Here is a 26,320-nt window from a genome sequence, read left to right on the forward strand (position 1 = left end):
TTCATAGATCTTCTCTTTCCCTGTATACTTTACATTTCTATTCCTTTTAGAGTGTATGATACAGAGAAAGAGAAATGTAACAAATCACAACATTTAAGTACTTAAAATGTCTATTTTGTAAAGGCAAATTTCTTTTTGGAATTGGCATTAACGAAGTATCTCCCTTACTCCTTCTCACCACGGCTGTCCACAACTCCAGCATGAAGACAGACAGAAGTAGCCCATACTTTGAGTATATCAGGTCGTTGAACACATTCATGAAAAATCAACATACCAAACATTCATTCATACTGTCATTTTTCAAAAATGTGACATACAAAGTTCAGCACATCACATAAAAAATTGGATGAACTATTTTTTTCCAACTTAAAATAAATCCAACAGGAAAGCACTGCCTGCAAGAGTTAAACATTTTCATTCCACAGATGCTGCCCCCAGCCCAACCTCCCCATCAGTAAGTTATGACAAAGGGAGGACTAGGTATTAGGAGAAAGATTTATGTAAACCCATCAAGATTGCTGAGGTTACCTTGAAAGGACGATGCATATCTGGGCATTTGTATCGAAGATAAATCAGCCCAGCAACTGCCAGCCCAATAAAAAGCCACCTGGCAAAACTGAGGAAATTCAAAAGACTGTCGAGGTCTCCAGAGAAGAGCATTATCATTGTCAAAGGGTGCTGAGGGGGGAAAGGGAAGCAAGCTTGGTGAATTCAGTGAAAACACAGATGAATGACAACAAAAACCTTGCTATGCATTATGACCATTTTCAAATAATTATTTATACCAATAAATTATCATCATAGTTAAAACCTGGATTTGACTAATCTCTTTCCTATAATCTGCTGTCATAATCCATTTACACACCAGTAACAGTATGAGAGTGATATGGCCATTATACTTTACTCAAGTGGAATTCTATATGAATGTTGTGTTTTGTTTTTAGTTCCTTTTGCATTTGAGAGAAGATAATATGTTTTCAAAGAGTAAAAGAAAGGGTATTCAATGACTCAAAATTGAAAGACTCAAAAATTGAGATGATTAGTAAATAACCAATAATAAACAGTAAAAGAGACCCAACTGGAAGATGTACAGATAGCTCTGCAAATGCTCTGATGAGCTCTTGGCTATCCACACACAGGAAATACAGACACTCATGGGTGATTCTGTTGGCTCTTGATTGCAAAACATTGAACTTTTTTCCTCCACATTTACTCTCCTGGTGTGCTTGTTGTGTGTGACCCTCAAGACCACGGAGAAGAATGAAGCGCAGAGATCAGCTTAGCAAGTCTCTGCAGCTGCACATGCCAAGGACAGCATGACTGATAGCAGAGGCTTAAAATGAAAGCCCTCTTCACGGAATAATACATTCTGTTCCCACAAGTGACGCTAAAGTCCAGATTCTGCACGGAGAGTACGCACACTTTTAAAAGAAATTTCAAGGAAACGTTCTGAAACAAATTAAATGCATGAAAAAAAAATGTTCAGTGCATTCTATGGTGCTCCTGACAACAGATTCCAGTTGAGAGAAATGTTACAAAATCATCAGTAAAAATGAATGTAACATTGCCAATGGGTATTTGAGGACTTTTACACCTTATACAGTCTTTTGTAGCTCACATTTCACAACACTTTGCTCTGCATAAAGAATTTTACAACTCAAATTTACCTCATGGTGCTTTTATTTTATCCTGTAGGATAAAAGACATTATTTGCTCTCAAATGTCTCAAATGAATAATGGCACTGTCTAGGATTTTATCAATTCTTTCAATAATTTTGTGTGCATTTCATGATAAGGTGCCTAGATGGTACATCTGGGTACTTTTTGGGCTGTAGCTTTTTGCTCTACTTTCCTTAAGCAGTTGGGACTTAATACTCTACATTCTTTTCTGTGAGGTGCTATGTTGATGAGAGGAACCAAGCTAATCATTTTCCTTAGACCTTACACATTTTTGCAAAGACAAAAGAGAGGTGATGTGATTTTTGCCCCAAAGCATCAAATGGGCATCAGAAACATGGAGTAAAGGGAAGAGTTGGAAGATATCCTGCCTCCCAAACTCCACTATGACATACATTAGCAATGAATGAGAAAGTAAAGTACTATTAATGTGTGGTTGGAATTCCTTTTTGCTAACTTATTATTCAAGGTTATATCTAGATACACTTGTTAATATGCATTACCAAAACAATAACAGCTGGCAGAGGAGTGTGCTTGCGGACATGAATCATGGAGAGGATTTCTGGAAGGTGACCCTCTCGAGACGCAACATAGAATAACCTGATGGGAGAGAAATGTGGGTGGAGTTGACTGTATGATTGATCATTTCAAAGGGAAAATCCAGAAATCCCAGAGAAAACTTGCATCTTTTTCATACCAAATGGTCAGGCATTTCTCAGGTGATTGCCTAAGTTCACTTTTCAAATAAGGTGAAGAAACGTCATAGGAAATCTAAATTTGAATTTTACAAAATCTGCCAACATTATATTATTCTTTGAAGAGAAAGAATAGCAATATCTGATTCAGCATAGTGCTCTCTACATATAAATAGCTGATGGGAAATCTAGTTCTAAATTCCTGGTATTTACATGTGTGTTGTCAATACAATTCTACAAACACACGCACATGTACATCCACAGGTACACACACATGTATGTAGCATTCACATTTATCTGATCGGGTTTGTTTTAATCTTATATTAAAACAAAAAGACTTTTGCATCAAACTAAACAAAGGAAGTACAGATGGTAGGGGTGGTGATTTCTGATGTCTCTTACTTTACTTTCTTTCTTGGCATCTTCAGAGAAACAGAAAATTACATCACCAGAAATAAAATGCCGTTGTTAGAGTCTGTGGAAATACTATTTTTAAAAAAGCCACATGTCAGGCTGCCAAATAAGCTATTAATAGGCAAGCAGTGCCCTCTAATGGACAGAATAAAACATGCTGTTGATGCTTGGACCATTTCAATCTTGCATGTCCCTTTAAAAACAACAGGTTTGGAGGCACTATTTCTTTTCTTTTTAAAGTTATCCTTATCACATCCAATCTCAAAAACAGAAATGTGTTTCTGGAAATACATGAACTCACTCACCTGGAGACAGCAAACACACCACCATTCATGGAGCCAAAGCAGGAGAGGGCAACAAAGATCGGAACTGCTAATGAGAAATTTCCCAGTAGCCGCTCAGAAAAGGTCTAGTGAAAGAAAGAACGAAGCAAATTAATGCCTTGCCAGAAAGTGGAATAAAATGAAACAATTTAGGCCAAACTAGAGACTTTCTACTAGCCTGGTGATACTTATATGTTTTATAATTTCTCTCTTTGGTTAGGGTCAGACTAACTCCACAGACAATAATCAAAAGCAAGGACCATGACATTGCTTGTTGCAAAACTGTAGTCAAAGGTCTAAACAGGCACCTTCTCTCTACTTTCAAAAAGCAATGATCCATTTATCGAATCTTTATCAACTATGATGTGTATTGTCTCTGACTCTGACAAGTGATAAAAGCTCAAATCAGAATACTACTTCTGGAGATAGAAATCTTTCTGTATAATACCTTCTCTTTAGCCTGGAAAACCATATTTGATATTGAAATACACTGAGAAGTATTACAAATGTGTGTTTCATATGCCAATCCCATTGTTAGGAGGTAAATAAAATAACTGATGACTTAATAATTTATAGCATATACATGAGTAGCTCTGAAAATCTTTTTCCCAGAAAATCACACTAGCTAAACCTCTGCTTATAAGGTCACCCCCTCCCCTTCATGTATCTGTCAATTTCTTTTGTGGTTTCCTATAAAAAGGCTAGAACACAAATAAAAGTCCAATAAGCTACAGAAACTTAAAAGATAAACACAACTTCTAAAACATTATTTTATGCCATGATATGTGCAATATTGCAAATTTCCATGAAGGATGTATTTTCCAAAAACGAAAATGTGTTGGATTCATTAGTTGTCCTTGATGCAGCTGGTGCTATGTAATTAGTGGGGCACGTTATGCCCAAAGAGTAAGTGCTGCCCTTTGTCTCGAAAGATGAGATGACTGACCTGACTTCAATAAGCTTTGTGTATTTGATTGTCTGGTGGGACCTAGGGCAGTGGTCAAAGTCTTTTTCAATATAGTGAACTCAAACAGGTTCAAATGAAATGAGATAATTTATTCCCTGTAGATGTTGCTGATATGAGGTTATACTAACTATTTTAAAAGGAACTGAAATCAGGTAACGGGAACTTAATTTTTCACCATTCATTGTTATGAAGTCAAGAGTGAATGGTCTCTTACTAGCTGTGTTATGCAAAATAAAATTATGAGTCACCAAGTCTTTTTTTTTTTTTTTTTTTTTTGAGATGGAGTCTCTCTGTGTCGCCCAGGCTGGAGTGCAGTGGTGTGATCTCTGCTCACTGCAAGCTCTGCCTCCCGGGTTCATGCCATTCTCCTGCCTCAGCCTCTCAAGTAGCTGGGACTACAGGCTCCTGCCACCACACCTGGCTAATTTTTGTTGTTGTTGTTTTATTTTTAGTGGAGATGGGATTTCAGCATGTTAGTCAGGATGGTCTTGATCTCCTGACCTCGTGATCCACCCGTCTCGGCCTCCTAAAGTGCTAGGATTACAGGTGTTAGCCATCGCGCCCGGCCAGAATAACAGTCTTATAACATGATCACTGGGGACAAAGATGGTCCTGGTGTCAAATAAATTTTGGAAAATGCTATAAAATTATGTGTATCCACTTCTTAGGGAGTTAAAATTCATGTTGGTATCTTTAATATTCTGAGAAGTATTATAACAACATCTGTTTAACTTTGAATAACCCAGTATTTCCTAAATTTATTAATATTCCAGGACTAGTATTCAAAAGGATATACTAGGAAAACCAAATTTACATGGTCCACATCAAAATTCTTAAGTGACACTTGGGGAAAGGATTTTGAGTTCGCATTTGAAAAGTTTATAAATAGGAAAATGTACAGAACAAATTGTAATTTGCATACAAAAAATGCATTTACTTAGATTCAGTAACTGTCCACCTATCTTTAATGACATGCTGGGAGAATAAGCCTTGACAGATTTTCAAGCATGTTGTGTGTGAAATTGTTTTATAAGAAATTACAAATAATGGGAAATCATATAGGAATTTAGATGTATCAGTTAAAAGGAACACGCTAAGTTATGCTGTAAATTTTTTAAATGTTCATTATTATTCAGGTCAAGAAAAGATTACAGAATTTCAAAACACTTTCTGCTAGAGGGAACTACTATAAAATTGCATCAACTCATTAACCTAAATTCCAATTGGCATTTTCCCAACTTGGACTTACCACTGCCACTGCATTTGAAAGCAACAGCTCCTCAGCATTAATGGTCGTAAAGTAGGCCACATTTGTCAGCACATAGCCAATGGTGACAATGGCCATGGATATACATATTGCAAGGGGAATGGTTCTGAAATGCACAAAGGAATCACTTATTCATTATCTTTTGTTAGTCATTCTCTGATACCGAAGAAAATAACAAGCTAATTCAAATGAAGAATATAATGGTATCTACAATAATTATAGGCTCTGTTGGGTATGTATACACATTTCATCAGGGCAAAGAACCACATATTCCTTTGTAACTTAATAAGGTCCATGGGGGCAGATACTTCGTCTGTCTTGTCTATTGCTATACCCCAGAACATATGGATTTATGTCATTCATGTGCTCCGTAAATGCTACAGCAGTGTTTCTCAAACTTGAGATGCATCAGAATCACATGCAGGGCTTGTTAAAACACAGACTGCTGAGCTCCACCCCACAGTTTCTAATTCAGTAGGATTTGCATTTTCTCATGTGTTCCTAGGTGATTCTGAGGCTGCTGATCAGACTACACTTTGAGAACCACTGTCCTATAAACATTTCTAATACTAATTCACTGCCTTGACACCTTTCTAACACTAGTCCTTAAAAATGTTTTTCACATTCAATGTTTTTTCCATCAGTAGTTTTCCTTACCAACAAATAAACGTGCACTTTTGGAAGTATGATAGAGGGATATATCTACCTTTCTAAATGTGGCCATAATTTTGTATAAAACACAAGAAAGCACAGAAGTGTTCACAATAATGACTTTGTACTGCCCTGCTGTGAGTTCAAAGGAAGCTCAAGATTGTAAGTATGTAATAATGCAACAGCACAGATAATCCCATGAAATTAGAGGTGACATGCTGTGAAGTACAGACGACCGGACAGTGCTGACACTATGTGGCATCAAGAAGTACCCGACACAAATGCAATATTATATGTCTTCATTTAATGCACTGGGAAAGCCAGGAAGTTACTGACCCTAATAATTTGATTCCATGTTACCAATACACATTACTTGCTTAACATAATCGCCTCTTCAGACTCTCTCCAGTTCAGGCAGCTTAAACCTTCAACTGCCTGCACAAAGGCTGATCATTTTTCAGCCATAGTGCTTATCAGCCCTCATGGAGCCTTCACCCTGCTGGGTGCCACTAATGAAGACCTCAATATAATTTCTTCGAAGATGAAAATGTAGTTCAGAATCGGCGGGGGGAAAGGCACAGCCTGTCTCACTACCCAAGCTGGGTGTGTTTACCGCACTAAGTCCCAGCGCATTATACTGAACAGCGATATCCCCTGTTGAAAACATGCGAGCCTAGGCAGTCAGCAACTGTCATTCATTATGCTGCTTGGAGCCTGACACTTCCCCTGATTCCCAAAGCCTTCAGCCTTGATGGGGAAACACATTGACCTCTAAATGCTGACATCCTAATATGAAAGTAGCAGATGGTCCCCTTCCCCAGTGTGAAGAGGGTCCTGTGGAATTTTCTGTTAACACTATAACATGCATTGCTAGTTGTGATTGATAAATGCTAAATTTAAGTAAAGAATATCACTGAGCCAATCAAATATAAAAGGATGAATGGCATAAAGCAAATTAAAGATGAATTCTGTTTCTTTGTAAGAAGGGCTATTGTAAATGCAAAAGGGTAAGAAGGAGAACATGAAGGTTTACACACAGCTTTTCAACCACTCAGTGTATTATTTTGACCTTGAATCCTTTCAGCTTTTATAACACCCCCACATAGGGAATAAATTCTTTCTGTGAAGGAGAGGGGAAGAGAGGAAAAGAAGAGAAAAAGACTCTCTGTTCTTTGCAAGCATATGATTAAGGTATATAAAGGTTCCATTAATGAAGAATGAAGTGACATTATTAATTGCAGTGAAGTAACCTGTCCAAAACAGAGAGCACTGTCACATCACATGATGCTGCAAAACAGCAGAAAGAAATAAGTCTGAAATTTGGGATTGTGACTCTCCCAGCATAGAATTTATCTTCCCAGCCCAGCTCCTCCAAGTCAGCCGCCTGCCTGTTTCCTGCCTAGACATTACAGTCTCTCTGAGGGCCGTTTCCTAAATTGATCTAAGCAGAAGGTATCCCAGAAAATCTAACATGCTAGGTTGGTTTCCCTTCATTCTGTTTGTTAATAACAAAAACAACAGGAGCAGCTGCTACCATTGGGCTGCTATGTGCCCAACATTTTATTAGGCACTTTACATATGTGTCTCCTTTTGTCCTTAGAAAATTCTGTGAGTTAGGAACATCAGCACATTTTATATATGAGAAAATAAAGTCTTCAAGAGCTTAAATAACTATTTAAGGATACAAAATTGGTAAGGGGAAGCCCCAGAATTCAGGTGCATACACATTCTACGTTGAAATTCGGGCATTTCGACCACCAAAGTGTGTTCACTTTGAAGCATGTGGGTCCCTCAACTCTACTACTTTTAAGGAAAATCACAGTTGTTTAAAATAAAGTTTATTGGAGCTTTTATCAAGCTAGTATTTCTCATGTATTCCTTGACACTACAGTTTTGTCTATTACAAAGAAGGGGACAAACTTATTTCATGAGTTTTATCACTTTTCTGTGTAACATGAACTGTAATGTGAAGTGAATGTTTTCAAATAGTTTCACTGCTTAGGAAAGACAATTTTAAAATTATATATTATTTAAAAGAAAACAGAAGCTTACAATAAATTTCCCTAAAAAACTTTTTTTATAGAAAAAGAGGGAAGGTAAGAATGCCTCAGATAAGCAGAAACAGACTAACAATTTTACTATTAGCCAAATATACTATCCAGGTATTAGTGAGAAAAATAACAGCTTAAAATATAAACAAAAGAGAAAGAGTCGAATCTTGCTGCAATGCACAGCATATCCAGTAAATTCTCTATAATTATTCTTTTTAAGAAAAATGTCTTTTTTTTTTTTTTAAGACAGAGTCTCACTCTGTCGCCCAGACTTGAGTGCAGGGGCACAATCCAAGCTCACTGCAACCGCTGCCTCCCGAGTTCAAGCAACTCTCCTGGCTCAGCCTCCTAGTAGCTGGGATTACAGGAACCCATCACTATACTCAACTAATTTTTTTATCTTTATTAGAGACAGGGTTTCACCATGTTGGCCAGGCTGGTCTCAAACTCCTGGCATCAAGTGATCCTCCTGCCTTGGCCTCCCAAAGTGCTGGGATTACAGGCATGAGCCACCACTCCCAGCTGATAATCAGATGCAATTAAGCAATGGCAAGTTGGATGGGGTATGGCAAAATAGCCACTAGCTTCCATTCTTAGGTTCCATTTCACTTTGACAGAGGGAAGTGGGTGGGGAGGCTCTCTTGGCTGTCTTGGCATAAGCAGCCATTATTGACAGTGAAGAGCAGTTGACTCCTTCAGAAGGGCTTGGCCCTACACAGTTAACTCTAGGTTTCAAGTATCAAAGTGTAAGAGCCACTGGGTGAGCAGATAAAAGCTATGAGGCCATGCCAGAGCAATTTCCTGGAGGCTTTAGATGCAGAAAGCAGATAGCATTGCTAGTAACCCAAGACTAAGGCAAATGGCACTTGATAATGAAGGGAATTAGAGGAAGGAACCGGTAGGCCATGGATATTTCAAATCCTCTGTGTTCTTGTGAGGTATCTACCAATCCTAATCGCAACAAAAGCATTATTTTTAAGCTGAGTAAAAATGACTCACTCTTAACAAAATTAAGTTCTATTCTTTCTCAAATGTTAGTACATGCTTGTTATGACTAACAAAATACCATTTACAAGACTTACTTAATCCTAAGAGCTTTTTGTCATAAATGCTCTTTTCAATTAGCAAGCATTAAGTATGTGAGAGTCTGCTATTTTTATTAGTTGCAAATGGTCTTCAATCAAAAAGGTCTCGGATAGTCTTTTTTCCTACAGGCTTATTTTAAATTGGCACTTATAACCAGTCTATGTCACACATATTTGCTTTACTTGAAATTGTTAAATGGAAGTCTCCAAAACATGTGCTTAGAAGCACTTTTGTTCTGAGTGATAGGCTTCTCCAGAAATGAAAATGGCCCTATACTGATGGCAGGCAACTTATGTTTGTATAATCTACAAAGCACCGCCAAATACATCTTATTTTACCTTTAAATATATGCATGTCATTTTAAATCATTTGTGGAATGAGAAGCAGCATGAGCAAACAAAATTTACAACAACCAATGGAAATAGGAAGTAATATCCGCAATTTTTAAACAAGAAAACCAACGCTCAGAGAGGTTGAGCGACATAACCAAGGTCACAAAAGTAGTAAGTGGGAGGGCTGGAACCAGGACCCACATCTTCTGGCCCTGAGTTCCACACACACGGTATATCTTGTCACAATGTCATGGCTGCTTTGTGCCTGCTTTAACTCTAGGTACAATGCCCCCAGGACCTTTACATGCTGACAAACATGTACTATTTTTATATAAATGAGGCAAATATTAGAAGACCAATTGTCATGGCGTGACATATTTTAAGCCAAGTATATTTTTCTTCACACCTAATAGTAGAAATAGTAGAAAAAACATTCACACCACAAATAAACTTGTAAATAATGCAGAATAAGGTGTGTTTTTTAAAGTATGCTTTGCAACACTATCATGGAGCATCAGAAATGACTATTGTTTACAGTGCATCATTTTCACTAAAAGTAACCCTTGCTATGAAAATGAAATGAATAAACCTAGTCTGATTCTCCCGAGAAGTCAAGGAGACCTGAAGGTTAGAAGGATTTCTGATATACAGCCCACATGAGTGGTCTGAATTACATGAGTGATTCTCTAATCACCTGGATTTAGGATATTTCAAGATTGTTTTATAACATGAATACAGTCTTCTGAGATTTGTGCAAGTCCAAATAGATCATATACACTCTCCTCTGTTGGACACATAGAATAGAGACTACAGAACTCATGGATCCTGGGGCACCTAAACTTCTCTTTATGCTGTGGGGCTGGGCATGATGATAGGCAGTTCTGTCAAAACCTACAGTTGTGTGTTCTGGAGAGAAATGGTTGAGGCTTCACATTTCTGTTGAAAAATTCTAAACATTTTAACAAATAGACTTGGCATTCAGAAAAAAAGAAAGAAGGGAAAGAGAAAAAATTAAGAAGAACAAAATATGGCAAATACCTTAATATGTAAGACACAAAACACAAAGGGAAACTGGGGACTATTTCTTTACATACAATTGAAATGGAACTGTAATTTATCTCAACATAAAGTACTTATAATCATATTAAGTACCTTTTGATTCAAAGCATTTATTTTTGAATCATACTTGTTTCACATTTTCTTTACAGTGACCGTGTAAAGGTAAAGACCTTGAAAGCTTTTCTGTAAGTCTGACCCAGAAATGACGCAAACATCTCTCACTTCTCTCTTTTCGACCCACCAATTTACTTTTTTGCAGAAGTACTCTGTTTATCTTATTACCACAGCTGTTAATTTTATTCTACCCTTCAAACTTCAGTCATGTGTTGCAGACAAAAAAAGTAAATGAGTATATTTCAAAGAAAAGCTATCTGTATTTTTCATTCACGTAAGTTTTCTTCCATACATTTTGACATACTTTCCCTGACTCTTGCTCACACTAAACTCTCCAGAGACCCCTTGACATGGAACTGTCCTATCTGCCTCTCTGATTTCTGACATTTCTAGCAGGCATTGAATTATAAGAAAGCGTTCAAGAAAACAAATAGTTTTCCAGACATGAAAAAACTTAGACTACAGATGACTGAGAGCATCTGTAGAAGAACACACATTTCTTTGTGTGTTTTCAGTGATTTTGCCTCATTGTCATTTAGTGCTATGGCAGTAACTCTAGTTTTCTACTGAGTGGGAATTGGGCTATTAAAAACATTATAAATCAAATGTATTTGAAGAGATACAGCACATAGTTGCAGGTAAGGCATAGGTGGTCACTGAAAAAATATATAGCAAGAGGAAGAAAACATTCAATAAGCCTATTTATGAACATTTTTTAAAGGTCTATGGTTCATGTTCATGCTTAATGATGATTCTGGGCCAAGGTTGAACAAAGTGATGGGCCGAGCATATTGTTACATAAATGTACACAGTGATCTCACTGATTTCCAGCATCAAACACCTGCCCTCTGCTTCTTACTGAACCATGGCAAGGCTATGGGTGTTTTCACTGAGACATTTTAAATTTCAATACCACTGATGTCTAATCTAAATCTCACCATTCTCCATTGTCCACAGATGAAGAACTCCATAAAAGAAGAGAAGACAGAGAGACCTGTAGGGAGATGTAAGAAATGAACAGACAAAGATTAAAAGACGGCAGGGCTAAAGGAAGCTCGTGGAAAAATGTGCAGAGATGCATAAAGGAAGGAGAAAAGTGCAGCAAAGCCACATAGAAAAATGGCCAGAAGGGTCATTCTTAGCCACCACCACATAGAAAAATGAACTAAAATGAAAACTTACAACTCAGAACTACGGAATAATAAGCAATCAGAAACATACATATAAGCAGTTTTATCTATTCATTATTTTTATTCTAGTATTAGAATAAATTCATGACTAAATAAAATTATTCAGCAAAATGTAGCTTGAGAGTAAATTTTCATTTGCTTGCATTTCATACACACAAAAAATTTGCATTGTCTGCATCTCATTTTTTCTCATTTTCTAAAGATTTAGAGTGTGTCTTACAGATATATTACAGTTATCCATATTTATCATGGATAAACACAAACATATTTGTAGGGAAGTTCTAGTGTACAAAAACAAAATTGGTTTTAAATAAAATACTAGCAATTAAATAACTAAGAAGACAACATATTTTAATAGTAAAAAATTAAATTTTACACTGATGTTCAATTCTTCTATCTGTTAGGTTGTTATTAATTTTTTTTAATTTATTATTTTCTTCAGGATTTGGTCTACAGAACACTAAGATAATGCAACATTTCGGTGAACCATTTTTATAACAGTGTTTCTGAGATTCAGATTTACAGCTCAGACAACTAACTACTCACCAAAAGTTTGTGTTCCCTTTCCAAAGTGTAAGTTATTTATGAGAAGCAGCTAACAAAGCAGACACCACATTTCCCCGCCTCTCTTGTGTCTAGGAGGGGAAAGTGACTCATTCTTGCAAACAGAAAGTGAGTAGATGTGTTCACTGAAGACCAAGGTGGTTAAGTGGGTCACCCTGTGACCTCCTTTTCCTGAGTTGAAAAGGACCTATAGCATGACAAAGCCACATGACAGAAGGAATATGGGTCACAGAATAAATATGTGAAAGACAGCCTGCCAGTAGCCAGGGACACCAACAATGGACTGTTACATAATTTTTAAAAATTAACTTTTGATTGTGTAAAGTCATTGAAATTTTGTGGGTTGTCTGCTGTAGCAATTAGCATTATTCTAACTAATAAGAGAATGAAGGACCTCATCATATCAAGACGTTTCTGTAGCTTTTAGTTAGTCTATACAAGACTCAAAATGGTTCCTCATTAAATTTTATTTTACAATATATTACTTGTTTTATAAGACACAAATATATGACATAAAATTATTAAAATGATGTTCTAACTTGTAATATCAAATAAAAACTGATTTCATCTTTAAAAGCTAGGAGAGATAAGCATTATTATTACTCACACTTCCCCAAAACAGAACAGAGATAGACCCCATTGTTCACTGTTGTGAAATTTTAAAATATCTTGCACTTTTGAAAATTGCCACCCATCCAACAAAGAACAAAGTATAATTGCCTGTTGTTTTGCCCAAGAACACATAATAAGACAAGCAACGTTAAGTTAATATACTCGTATGCTAAAAACAAGGCAACATAAAATAAATACACACACTTTGGCATGGTAAATGGAAATGAGTCAAAATTCCCTTAGACAGTAAACACAGGTCTTAGAAGGAACTGAGAAAACTTATACTATACACACACAAACCAGGTCCCATCACATTTCTGCTGCACAATAAGAAATGAAACAAGTAAACATGGAGACATTCAATCGTGCCAAATGAAACTGCTTCTACCACCCAAAATTGCCTCCAACATTTCTGACCAATAAAGGCAAGTGCAACAAATGTTGACCATTTCACTTTGACATCTTGTGGTCAACTAAACAACTGGCTTTCAAGTAGGGTGCTCTGGAAATTAGAATATAAGATGAGCAGTGAGATTATAGAGTACCCTGTTCTCACTCGTTTCAACCAGATGAGTCCTCTTTTACTAGCTTCATGTATTGACATTCTGTCAAAGAAAGATGTGCTCCAGTAGTTGAAGTAGGTTTAAAATCACCGTTCTAGATGCTCCAAGTCATGTCTTTACATTGCTTTATGGACCCAATGCTGGCTTCCTAAAGTATAGTTTAAAATATATATGAATTAGGCCAGGCACAGTGGCTCGCACCTGCAATCCCAGCACTTTGGGAAGCCAAGGCAGGTGGATCACCTGAGGTCAGCAGTTCGAGACCCACCTGGCCAACATGGTGAAACCCCATCTCTACTAAAAATAGAAAAATTAGCCTGGTGTGGTGGCGGGCACCTGTAATTCCGGCTACTCAGGAGGCTGAGACAGGAGAATCACTTGAACCCAGGAGGCAGAGGTTGCAGTGAGCCAATACTGTACCACTGCACTCCAGCCTGGACAACAAGAGCAAGACTCCATGTCAAATAAATAAATAAATAAGATATATATATAAAAATTTGTTTTTATAAAATGCCTATATATAAATGATTATGTAGGTATGTATGTACACATTTGACCCTAAAATTGAAAATAATTTTTCACTGCAACAAATCTCTATTTGTACTCTTAGGGTAATTAAGGGAAAAATAACTTTAGCAAATGAAGCTAATGTTAGTAGGAAAAGTATAAAGTTGATAGCAAAGCCAATAACAATGGCCTGGCTTTAGTAAAAGTGGTAAATCCACATGCCAAGGCCACAGAGGACATGATATAGCAGCTGAATGGAGCAGAAGGAAAGGTGGGAAAGAGAAAAACAGAGTTGATGGGCTAAGCACCCTGCCAGTTCAGAGAGATAATACGTCACTGTCAAGAAAGTGATGATGAAGACTCCTGGTTGGAACAGTTGACAGCTTCCTGAAAAGGTCACAAAGGCTCTCAGAATGGCAGAACCTCCAGTAAGCCCTGCCTCTCCTCTCCTCAGGCTGTCAATTTATATTCATATTCCCCACAGAAATGGAAATGTTGTGATCTTTTATCTTTCAGCTCAAAAGTTAAAACTTGTGAAAAATAAGCTTTTGTGCACTCATTTTATATTTACTAATGCCTTTTCTTAGACTACAAAGATTCATGTCCCTCTCTCGAGGAACATTTTTCTCAAGTCAAGTGACACTATCTTATGACTCAGGGACTCTCTGCCCAAGGGAAACAAAATCGGTTCATACAGTTGTCCATCTCTTAATTTCCCTTTTCTTCCATCATTTCCCTCAGCTTTATACTCTAAATTCCTACAATCAAGAAAAATGTCTATATATACCATCCCAAATGTAAATTGTCTTTTGGTGACATCTTTTCTCTGGAGTTCTGTCTCTGGTATTTGTATTCACTTGATTTCACAGAATTATGGAAAAGTCTGGGTCACGTCATGTCCCCATCACTAGCAGAAACGAAGATCACCAAATCTCTCTGGACTTACATTTCCCCATGAGTTGACAAAGGTGTTGACTTGGTGAAATCTAAAGTTCGTTTTCTTGAAAGTTCATTATTTAATAATTTTAGCACATAAAGCTAATCACTAAAGATTGTTTAACAGAATTCTTTTGTTAAACTCAGTTAAGCCCACTTGCTCATGTAACAGGCATCCTAAGGAAGTTTCTGCATTTGCTTTGCTCTGTCAATTCACAGGAGAGAATAGGATGCCAACTTTACAATCTCTTCTCCTGTCTTCTGAAGATGTGATTCTGTCCTCAAGCAGCAGTATAGCACATCAAAGTACCTTCCATCATTATAACTTCAAAGTGTCAGCCTGGCTGAAAAATAATGATCATTACAGAAGATCATTTAAAGGATAAGTGATCTGTTCACTCTTCTGCATTCTAAAAAGGCTGTCTGTGGGATCAGGTCAGACCTCTGGAAGGTCACATACATTGACCGTATTATCTCATGTAATGTTTTTATAAGTCACTATATCTTATAACTTTAGCTTTTATCAAAACCTTATTGCAAGAAATATTTTTAAAATCATCTGAATTTCAGGAGGATATTTCCCATTGCATTTACTAACATTCTTTATATCGAGTTCATTCATTTAATCAATGTTTGTTAAATATCTTCTATATGCTAGACGTTTTAATAAGCAAAGGGATAAAGACATCAGCTACACACAAAAATTCATCCTCTCATGGAATCTAAAATTCAAACAAGACAAGACATGGAAGACCCTCTCTCTGGCATGCTGCTGCCCCTAGATCTTCACATGGTTGCCCCATCTTTCTCAGATCAAAGTCTCCCTCCTCAGAGAAACCTTACCTCCTCCTTCTAAGTAGGTCTCCCACCATGGGACTCTCCATTACCTACTGTTTTTAATATGAAGATAAACTAAAACATCTTCTGACTCCTTATAGTCTCTTCGAATATCTTTACTTACGTATTCATACTCACCAATTCCATAAAAATATTAAGATTATTCAATGAGCATTATTAAGGGCCCTTGAAGTGTTTCTTCTATATCTCTAGTGCAAACATTTTTGAGAAGGGTTGTCAGGACTGTTTGCCATCCTCAAGGATAACTCTGTTTTTTATGTGGCTTGTAACCACAGGCAGAAAGTGTTCCTGGCTTCTTTGGCCTCTTTCGTTGTTGTTTTATGTTTTATTATTTTTTTATTTTTGGCAAAGACTAAAAGAAGACTTGAAAAAAATGGAAGCAGTGAAGAGAAAGGCGAAAAAGGAAGAAAGTTAAGAGGCAGCTTAACAGAGAAAGGAAATGTTTATTCCACCAAATCTTCATGTGAATTCTAAATTATTAAATCTCTGAGAATACCTGATTTATGAACAGGATAACACTGTCCCTAGCCAAAATTATGTATAATAAAAAGCAGGAAACCTCCTGAAGTGCATCTCAGATTTAATATCAAACACAGCAGCCACACATGAACATGTCTCCATAAAATACAAAAACAGCATGGTGTGATCAGCCGGCAGTCACCAGTGGGGAGTTGGGTACAAACAAACAGGGTGTGAGTGACACGGAAAGGATCAGCCTTCACTATTCTAGAGAAACCAGCCAATGAAAAATAGTCACAGACTGAAATAATGTCAACACTTGGAAGGGAAAGGAGCACAAGGAAGACTCACTTCTAAATGTACAATGAATGGCCAGTTCACATTCGTTGTCAAAATACTGAGCTCCCTCCATGACTACTGAAGTTGAAAGAGCAACACAGTTGTGTTTTGTGAATGCAGATTTAGAATATGCCAAGTGAGGATGAAGCACCATGGGGAAAAAAAAGACTTGTTATGAAATAGGCTTACATTGATAATGCCTTTTTTTTTTTTTCTTTTTTTTTTAGACAGAGCCTTGCTCTTGTCACCCAGGCAGGAGTGCAATGGCACAATCTCAGCTCATTGCAACCTTCACCTCCCAGATTCAAGCGATTCTTCTGCCTCAGCCTCCTGAGTAGCTGGGATTACAGGCAACCGCCACCACACTCAGCTAATTTTTGTATTTTTAGTAGAGACAGGATTTCACCATGTTGGCCAGGCTGGTCTCAAACTCCTGACCTCTGGTGATCCTCCCACCTTGGCCTCCCGAAGTGCTAGGATTACAGACATGAGCCACTGTGCCTGGCGATATTGCCATTTTGTAAGAAAAGTAGCAAACCTCTAATAAGAATTTCATTAAAATTTGATTCAAATATTTTTCTATAGATACTTGGTTCAAAAAGAAGAAAGATGTCAAGAAGGAAAAGGTATCTTATTATTTCTAGCGTACACTTCTTAGGTAATGTGTTCATTACCATTTTTATAACATATGTAGTGAAGGATTGTTTCTCAGGATTATATATCCAACAATTTGAATACATATATAATAATCAAATTTATTCATGTTTAATCTAAGCCAATTTCAATAATTATGAGAATCATAAAGAAATATTTTTTGCATGTTTCCATTAATACTTCCATTAATATTTTGGCATTTGCTATATTGTTGAGAAGTATTCTGAAAAGTAGAAAATCATATTAAAAAGTCGCTCTATTAATAGGATTTAGGGGGTAAAAAGAACAAAAGACAAAAAGAGGAAGATTAATGTCACTGGTAGGTATTTGGGAAGTTACTTTAATTAGTTAACATTTTTTAAATCTGAAAGAAGAAAAATAAGTCAAGTTAATAAACCATAGTACACAGAAAAATAAATTTTTGGACTATAAAAGACTCAGCCATATACATGGACTATATCTTTATATAGAACAGATTTAATTATGAGAGATAACACTACCAAGATAATTGGAAACACCACAAGCTTTAAATTTAAAAGCACTATACAGATTTTCTTCATCCACATGAACAGCCAAGAGTAAAAACTACCTCCATGCAAATATAAGTTATACTCAAAGTCAACTTATTCAGAGAAAAATAATAAAAATTGAGGCTACCTTTCCCTTCAGATTAAAAAAAGAGTATTACAAACTTTTAATAAAATTATATACTAATTTGCTTGATATATCTATAAAAACACAAGTGGAATAGATTACCTTGAAGTACAACTTAGTATATAATATAAAAATATATTAATATAATGACAAGTATCAATATTTATAATGTAAGTATCATAAACTAAGGAGTAATATGACTATTTGCTAATACTGGGATATTGAGAAATTTGGGGGAAAGTCAAGAGCCTATATTATATCAGGGTTAAAAAAAAATCCATTCCAGATAAGGTAAAGAGTGGGCTGTAAAAAAGAAACCAAGAAAACAAACAAACAGAAAATATGGGTGAGATGAAAATGATCTAGGGATGTAAAAATTTGAGGATCATAATAGCAATACAGAAATAAAAAAATGGTTATTGTATCTGATTACAAATTATAGAAACAAAATCACAAGTTTCGTAAGCTGGGATCATAAAGAAAATTGAGTGATGTGAAAAACTGGGATAAACTTTTTACAAATAATATAATAAAGAATCAATACCCATAATATACAAAGAATTCTGATGAATCACCAATATTCATGCTCCAAAATGGTAACCACATGTAGCTACTAAAAATGCTGGAAGTGTTGAGCCTCACTGGTGATCAAATGAATGCAGTTTCAAACCATGAGGTGTAATTTTTGCCTTTCAATTAACCAGGATTTTTTAAAATAATGACACCCAACACTGTAAGTATTCTTAGATATTGCTATTGAGAGAGGAAATTAATATGCTCACTTTGGAAAGCAACTTGGTAACAGACAAACTGTTTTAAAGTTTGTTGCCTTTGACAGAGCAATTCTCTTCTAGCAATCTATTCTAGATCTATTCTATGTAAGGATGTAAATCCTTACATATCCAATATGTATATATGAAATGTATAACCCAGAATTATTATATTTGCACGAGCCTAATACATTAAGAAACATTAGGAATGCTTTCAATGTCCAACAAGAAAGTTACCACAAGAATATTGGCACATCCCCCCAAAGAAATATTACACTAGCATTAAAAATGTTCTTTACTAAGATCTAGGTGATATAGGAAAATGTAATAAAATGACATGAAATGAAGATGGTGAGACAGATATATAGCACATAAACAGAAAGCACTGGAGTTGAGCTTGAGGTGCAGCAAATCTAAAGGGCAGGGCACACTTGGAGGAACCTTCCAGTCATCAGAGATACAGCTGTAACGGTACAGACAAGGCTCTGGCCTTGGGAATCAGACAATACACGACCAAGTAAATACATTATATAACACCAAAGTTAGGAAGAAAAATGCACATTAACATTTATCTCAAGCAATATAATGCAATACATACATGCACACGCACACACAAACGATGAGGGAAAACAAAATATCAAAATAATAACAGTGAGAACTTTTTTTGATGTGATTAAGATATTACAGGTGATTTTTAATTTCATCATAATTTTTTGACATTTTAAATATGTCTATTATTATTAAAAGAAAAGAGGAAATGCTATATATTGTTGCTGAAAATACCACAATCATAAAGTTTTACTTTGATTTCCGATATGGTACAGAATACATATAAATTTTCCTTTCTTCATTTAACTAAATGGATCATCTACCACAACTACTGGGTAGAGATTTGTGTTCCCATCATTTAAAAATAGAATAAACAAATATGTGTCCATTATGAGAAATACTGAAACAGGATAATCAGGATATCCTGTGTTTCTAAGTGCCCATAGATCAGGGGCAGGGAGTGGAGGAGGCAGGGTTAAGCAGGGAGGGACTTCCACCCAGGTATCGCTATAGAAATGGCAACAATAGAACAGAACTAGCACTATCTTTTAGAGAACAGGAAATACCTGCTCTGCCTAGCCACAGGCTTGCATCGTAAACCCAATGGTTTGAAAAGCACCTATGTATTCAAACTGAAGCTTTCTGCCTTGCTGCAGTTCAGAGTCCACGTTGTGACTTGGCATAAAGACAAACAATTCCATAGCTCAGAGAAAGACATCACTGAGTTCAATTTCTAGTGGCTTTCCCCCAACATTTGCCACTTGATCACTTCTCCTTGGCAAGAGGACACTGCACTATGAGGATTAAATAGCTAAACACTTACATATATTTAAAATACATTTAACTTTTTTCCATAAGACCCAGAGCAGCTAGAGAATAGTATCTTAAAATCATGACTTCCACTTGCTATCTCACTCATTTCTTTTTGTCATTTTCTGGCTGAAAACAAAGTTAATCTTGTTTTCTATTTAAATTTCTCTTTTACTTGCCTCAGGCCAGAATATAGAAAGTGAGACTTTGACAATATCAATAACAGAAAAATTAAACATTGCCTCCACAAATGATATTTAACCTATTTTAAGAGACAGTGTATCTGTAAAGATGTTTAAGACAATAAAAGCAGCTATTTCCTTATAATATTCTAACATTTCAGCATTTCCTAATCGTAAACTTTCTATTTTAATCTTCCAACCAAATGACCTTCAGTAAACGACCTGAAATGTATTACTTACTTCAACTAGCCTAGCACCCTCTTTCATTATCTATTTGACTAACAGCTTTAGAAAGTCGAACGCAGGCAAATTTTAATGCTCTTACACATTTTTCAAAGCAGTTTTATTCTATTCTCAAATGACATAGAGGTCACGTCTAATGATTACATTTCCCCCAGCTAATTTCAAGGCTAAAATCTTGCCATAGCCATCTTTCTTAGATTTCTATTCAACAACACTAAGCATTTGGAAAGAGTACTAGAAAAGGATCAAGATTTTAACTTATAAATATAGACAAATTAATCCATCTCTGTGGCTTCTATTTCATTAGCTTCACAATAAAAGGGTTGTGAATTTTAATGGTTCCTCGCCTTCTAACTCTAACATCACAGGCTTTGATAATTTATTTTCTCAAGATCAAATTAATTGTGGTTTTAATTATGACAATGAGTCCAATACACTAAGCCAAGTCAATGTGTGAATAGAAGAAGATAACCAAATAGAGAACTATTTGTACATACAGGTAATATGATAATTGAAACCATTTTGAAATTTAGAGACATTACTATAATGAATCTTTTGCTGTCTATCTCTTAGAGAACGGCCATAACCATAGAATATCAGGGAGGAAGAAGGAATAGCATCATGAAAAGCCAATAGAAGAGATTCTTTGGAAGAGGTGGGACTTGGGATACCAAGAAAAGCATTGTGTGAGGGGCAGTCTCCCAGGACCTAGAAGTGACTTTGCTCATAAAATCAGACATTCTATTCTTTAATATCTCATTTTGTGCTATATGGCTATGTATTATAAGCTCTAGTTTTTACATATTATGGCATATTTTAGTGCTATGCCATGAACTTGATATCATAAACTATTTTTCATATAGTATTGTACAGCTTGATATATAAAACAGTGACCTTTGTATTTGATCACTGCATTCTCAATAATATGTATCAGTATGGGTTATTGTTTAAACTTTTGTGACAGAAAGATGTATCTTTTCCACTTCTATAATTTTAAGACAGAGCATATAAGAAAGGGAAAGAAAGATAATATGGTACAGCACTAAATAGCAACGAAAACCATGTGATTTAAAAAAACATGAGCCTGTCTCCTTAGAAAGCCAATTATAAAATATTATATGTTCTTGAAAAACAACCTTCAGCATTGGAGATTAGAAATGCTCTAACTCTGAGACTGAGATAACTGTTGTTTCCCATGGCCGGGTGTTTCAAGTAAGAGTGTCTTTTCCCTTGTGAGCATGGGTTTTGTCAAAGCCAACACTCAAGCAGTACAGAAGAAAAGAAACAGCTTCCCTATGTCCACAAATCCTGATCTGATAGTCCCTATAGGTGAGAAATGAACTAATGACATAATGTTTAATATCAGTAAAAAGCAAACCATCTACCATTAAATAAGTATCTACTATGAGCAAAGCATTGTCAGACACAGCCATAAATTATATCTAATTCTCACAAAGCTCTTAAGGTAAGCATTAGAATACCCGCTTAGTTGGGAAAAGGAATGAATGAATGAATGCAGACTTTTGAAAGTCATGACAAGGATTGCTCCCTCTCTTTCTTTATGTATGCAGCATATTAGAAATATAGAAATGCAATCCTAACTAAATTATGGGGAATGTCTAATACTGAAATGTAGCAGACGCATCAGAAAAGATTCCTCTCATATAATTGCATCTATAGATACTTATGGGCAATCCCATATGTCTACGCTATTGAGAAAAATAATGAATCACATAATAAAAGACTAATATAAACCTTCTGGACCACAGAGGCTACAGATCATTTTATATCTTCTGCGGGCATATATAGTAAAAGTAGTAAATAGGATTAGGGATTCGTCATTATGCCACATTAATGGCACTCTTAACAAGCATTTTTAAAATCTGTATTTTTCCTGGTACACTCCATATGTCACAAGACACTCTACTTAAGGTGATCCCTTAAGTAGAATTCAATTCTATAGGTTGGATATGATCCTAGATCTTCAGATCTAACAACTAAGCTTCCACTTTGAAGGGGTGCCAATTTGGACCCATTTCCTCCATTTACCCATTCAAACTTCTTAACATTTTCTGAGACAAGTGAGGAAACTTTGGTCCTGCCTAATCTCCTAACCATCATGGGATCTGGAAAACAGCCATAACATCCCTTTCTCTTGATTCATGTTCTTGACACTTTTTCTTAAGTGTCCCTAAGACAGATATTCTGTTTACATTTCCACCGTTAGTCCATGCTCCCATAGTGATGTACGCTCCTTGTCAAACTAGGTACTCGTGTGTCGTTGACAAGAATCATAGAACATGCTAGAGTTGAAGGGAGACTCAGAATTTGCTACTCTACCATTTCTTTTTTGCAGCCGATAACCCAGAGGCTCAGAGAGGACAAAAGATGTAGCTAAGGACATAAAATCAAATATTTACAAAACAAGAGTTAAAACTGGGGCCACCTGACTCCAAGTCCAGAGCTACCTTCACAAGCCCAGTGTGATGCTCACTGTGCCTGGAAGTGCCAGTTGTCCCCAGGCTGACTCATACCGTGCACTGGCATTGCTATTTTACTCTCTTCCTTATACCTGCCCTTCACTTAGAATATGAAATGAGTAAAATCAAATCGTTAATACATCTTATTTAAAATATTTAGAAACTCTGACCTAAGATTTCTATTTGACCTTACCATACTTACAAGAATAAGGAAAATCTAACTAAGGATTTCCTTTACCTTACAAGTACATGACACCTTCTTCCCTCCCCACCCCAAGAAAATAGGCCTGTAGTGTAAGGTGTGCTTCCCTACATTGGTTCCCATATATTCAGCAATCTAAAAAGATAACTATAATATTTGAGAACTAGAAACACATTTAGGCAATAGTCTGTCATTTTTTCAACCTGAATATCCTCTAAATTGTGGCTAAACAATAATCCTTTTTATCTCTATTTTGAGAATTCCAATGCTTAACCAAATTCTCATTTCAATGCTTTTGAAATAGAAATTTAATTTTAAAATGAACTATGTTCTCATTTAATTAAATCCCATTTGTTCTTCCATTGTCAGGGAAAATAAATGATAGTAAGATAGCTCTATATTTTTGCATAGTATGTAAACACTATGCTGATGCATCCTTCTTCTCTAAGCAGTCTAATCCATATCTTTGGGCTTGGACAGTGTGGAGATTATGATGCTGTTTGCCATAATTTCTGCCATATAATTTATCATATTGTTTGACTTTAGCAACGATGCAGGTGTATGAGGCAATTAACAGAGTTACTTGCTTTTATTAAAAATAAACATGCAAAATAAAACTAAAACATATGTTCATAGACTATAACTTTTTAAAAACTGCGTATGTGTCACAAGATGAAAATCCATTAAAATTGTCATAAAGTTAATTGTCTCCAAGCACTGCCTCCCATACATTCAAAACTTGCAACAGTTTTCCCACCCTCCATCCCACCATTGGCTACTGAATAAGATCCAAAATTCTGATAGTAGAGGCTAACAGTTGCTGTATCCCCTTATCCACATCCTACCACTATCTTGATTTTGACTCCTCTTCACAATCCTTTCCTTTAGTCAAAACAGTCTACATACTATTCCCTAAAACCAAGAATTCTTCTATGATTGTATATATGCTCACCCGCTGCCTGAGACATCTTCACTTCTCTGTTCTACTCTTCTAGGTTCTATTCTTCCTCCAACTTTCTCTTCCATAGCAAAATTACTTCCTTAGCCATTTAGCCACCTGGTACCCTCATGGATCAGCTTTTTTTTAATTTCCAAAAGACCAGTTGTCATGTTAGAAAGAGTATGAGATCTAGAACCAGGCAAACATGGATTGCAATTCTGGTCTTCTCATTGGCTAACTATATGGATATGAGAAGTTACTTCACTACTCTGAACTTCAGCTTTCTCCACCGCAGAATGAAGATAATATACAGTATGTTATTAAAAGTAATCTGAGGTGCTACTTTTATGCTGCAATCAATCTACTTGTTAGAAAGCAGATACTGTTTGTGTTTGTAATGAATGGCTTATATTTTTAAGTTAAACAAAAATTCATAAAAATTATCTGGGAGTGACCTTGTGTTTGTATTCTTCTGTTTTGTATCAACAGAATAGCTCCTTTTCTAGAAAAAGTAAAAATAAATATTAAAATACATGATGTCAGCCACTCAGATCAAGATCTTGTTTGTCAGATTTCATAAAGGAGCTTCTTGGTAAGATAGTAAACCTAAAAATAGGTGACTTCAGTAGAAACACAAACAGTCCATCCATTATATCAGCACAACCAGCCAACAGTGACAATGACAATAGGAGTGTGAGCATACAAATATTTGGTTAAGAAGGAAAAAAAAAATCTGCCAGGAAGTCATTCTGATTACAATGTGTGAGCATATTGTCACCTGAGGGAGGTTAGTAGACTGTAAAATAAATAACGATTCTCATCATCTTCTGAACCTTTTAACTACTAATAATTGGACACTTTGCTGATGATGCAGAACAGCTTTTCAAGCTGATTAATAGGTCATGTATGTGAAAAGGCACTCCCCGTTCATAAAACAATTATGCTAATCCTCTAATTTTTTCAAAGATTATAAAATATTCTAATCTTTGAAGAATATAGGTTTTGGTTGCAGATGGTGTTTGTATATTACTTGTAGAGCTCATTAACATTTTTGAATTTCACATATTTTATCCTCACAACCCCATGAGAACTATAATATAGGGATTATCATCTTCCATTTAAAACTAGTAAACAAAGATTCAGAAGCAATTTAGAGGTCTGTCCAAGGTCAAACAGCTAGTTAAAAAGAGACAGGATTAGAATTTTGATTTCCTGAACCAGTGCTATTTTCAAAGACTCGGCAAGTAGATGTTTTTATAGTTCATAGAAGAAAATATTTTTTTCACTGGAAAGTCTCAACTTCACTTGGTTCATTTTAGATGTTTATATTGGTAATACAGTTTTAGCTTGTGCCTATCCAAATTCAAAAGTTGTTCATTTTCCTGAGCAGATCAATAATCTAAGTCAGTGTTGGAATGTGACTAGAATAAAGTTACCAAAATAATTTCAGTGCATGGTGTGTGTAAGTATAATAACCTGAATGCATTTTGTCTCTACCCTTAGTGAACTACATGTGACATTATCCTATTTCAGTGAGAATCTTAAACAACATTGCATCTGCATGAATGCCCAGATAGCAACAGGCCTTGGACTGGATTTTAGTTGTCCAAGAAGTTTTTCACCAAGTATGACACAGAATGTAAGCTTTACTTGTGAACCTCATTTTGGGCACAAACACCCAACTTTGAAATCCAGACATAAAGAAAAGAACAAGGGTAGCTTATATGCATAAATAAGAAAATGGATGAGGGGGTCTATATACATGTGGACTCAAAAGCTGGAGACAATCTAATAGCTGACTTACTGCTTCTGATTATGGAAGGTATTTCTTTTCAGATAACAAGATTCTAACTCTGGAATCTCTGGCATATTTTATTTAACTCTCATTTTGGTTGTATCTATTGCAGTCAAAATATTTGACCCATCGTTTATGCCAGCTAACCAAAAATTTATCTAGGCTTGAAATAGTCATAGCAATTAGCAGGTTGCTACCCAGCATAAGGAAGTAAAAAAGGCTGATAGCCCAGTTCAAGGAAGTTATATTAATAGTTTCTCAATTTATCATACATGAATTATTGTTGTGTAAAGGTATTAGAGAGAAGATCTCTGCGTCTGGTTAAAAAGGATTAGATGGACTTCAAGGTTCCCTCAAATTTTGAAATTCTGTGATTC

General features: G+C 35.9%; 1 protein-coding gene across 1 annotated transcript in view; it reads right to left on the reverse strand.

Annotated features, from left to right (window-relative positions):
* Nucleotides 1-26,320, reverse strand: part of SLC7A11 (solute carrier family 7 (anionic amino acid transporter light chain, xc- system), member 11) — a 73,968-nt gene that overhangs the window by 10,040 nt on the left and 37,608 nt on the right. The window contains exons 7-10 of the mRNA XM_011944639.1: nt 5,326-5,449; nt 3,092-3,195; nt 2,181-2,277; nt 529-678 (exon numbers count right to left, since the gene is read on the reverse strand). Of these exons, the coding sequence (XP_011800029.1) occupies nt 529-678; nt 2,181-2,277; nt 3,092-3,195; nt 5,326-5,449 (475 nt within the window). The remainder of the gene's footprint in view (nt 1-528; nt 679-2,180; nt 2,278-3,091; nt 3,196-5,325; nt 5,450-26,320) is intronic.

This window comes from Colobus angolensis, unplaced genomic scaffold, assembly GCF_000951035.1.
Source record: "Colobus angolensis palliatus isolate OR3802 unplaced genomic scaffold, Cang.pa_1.0 Scaffold235, whole genome shotgun sequence".
Lineage (NCBI taxonomy): Eukaryota > Metazoa > Chordata > Mammalia > Primates > Cercopithecidae > Colobus > Colobus angolensis.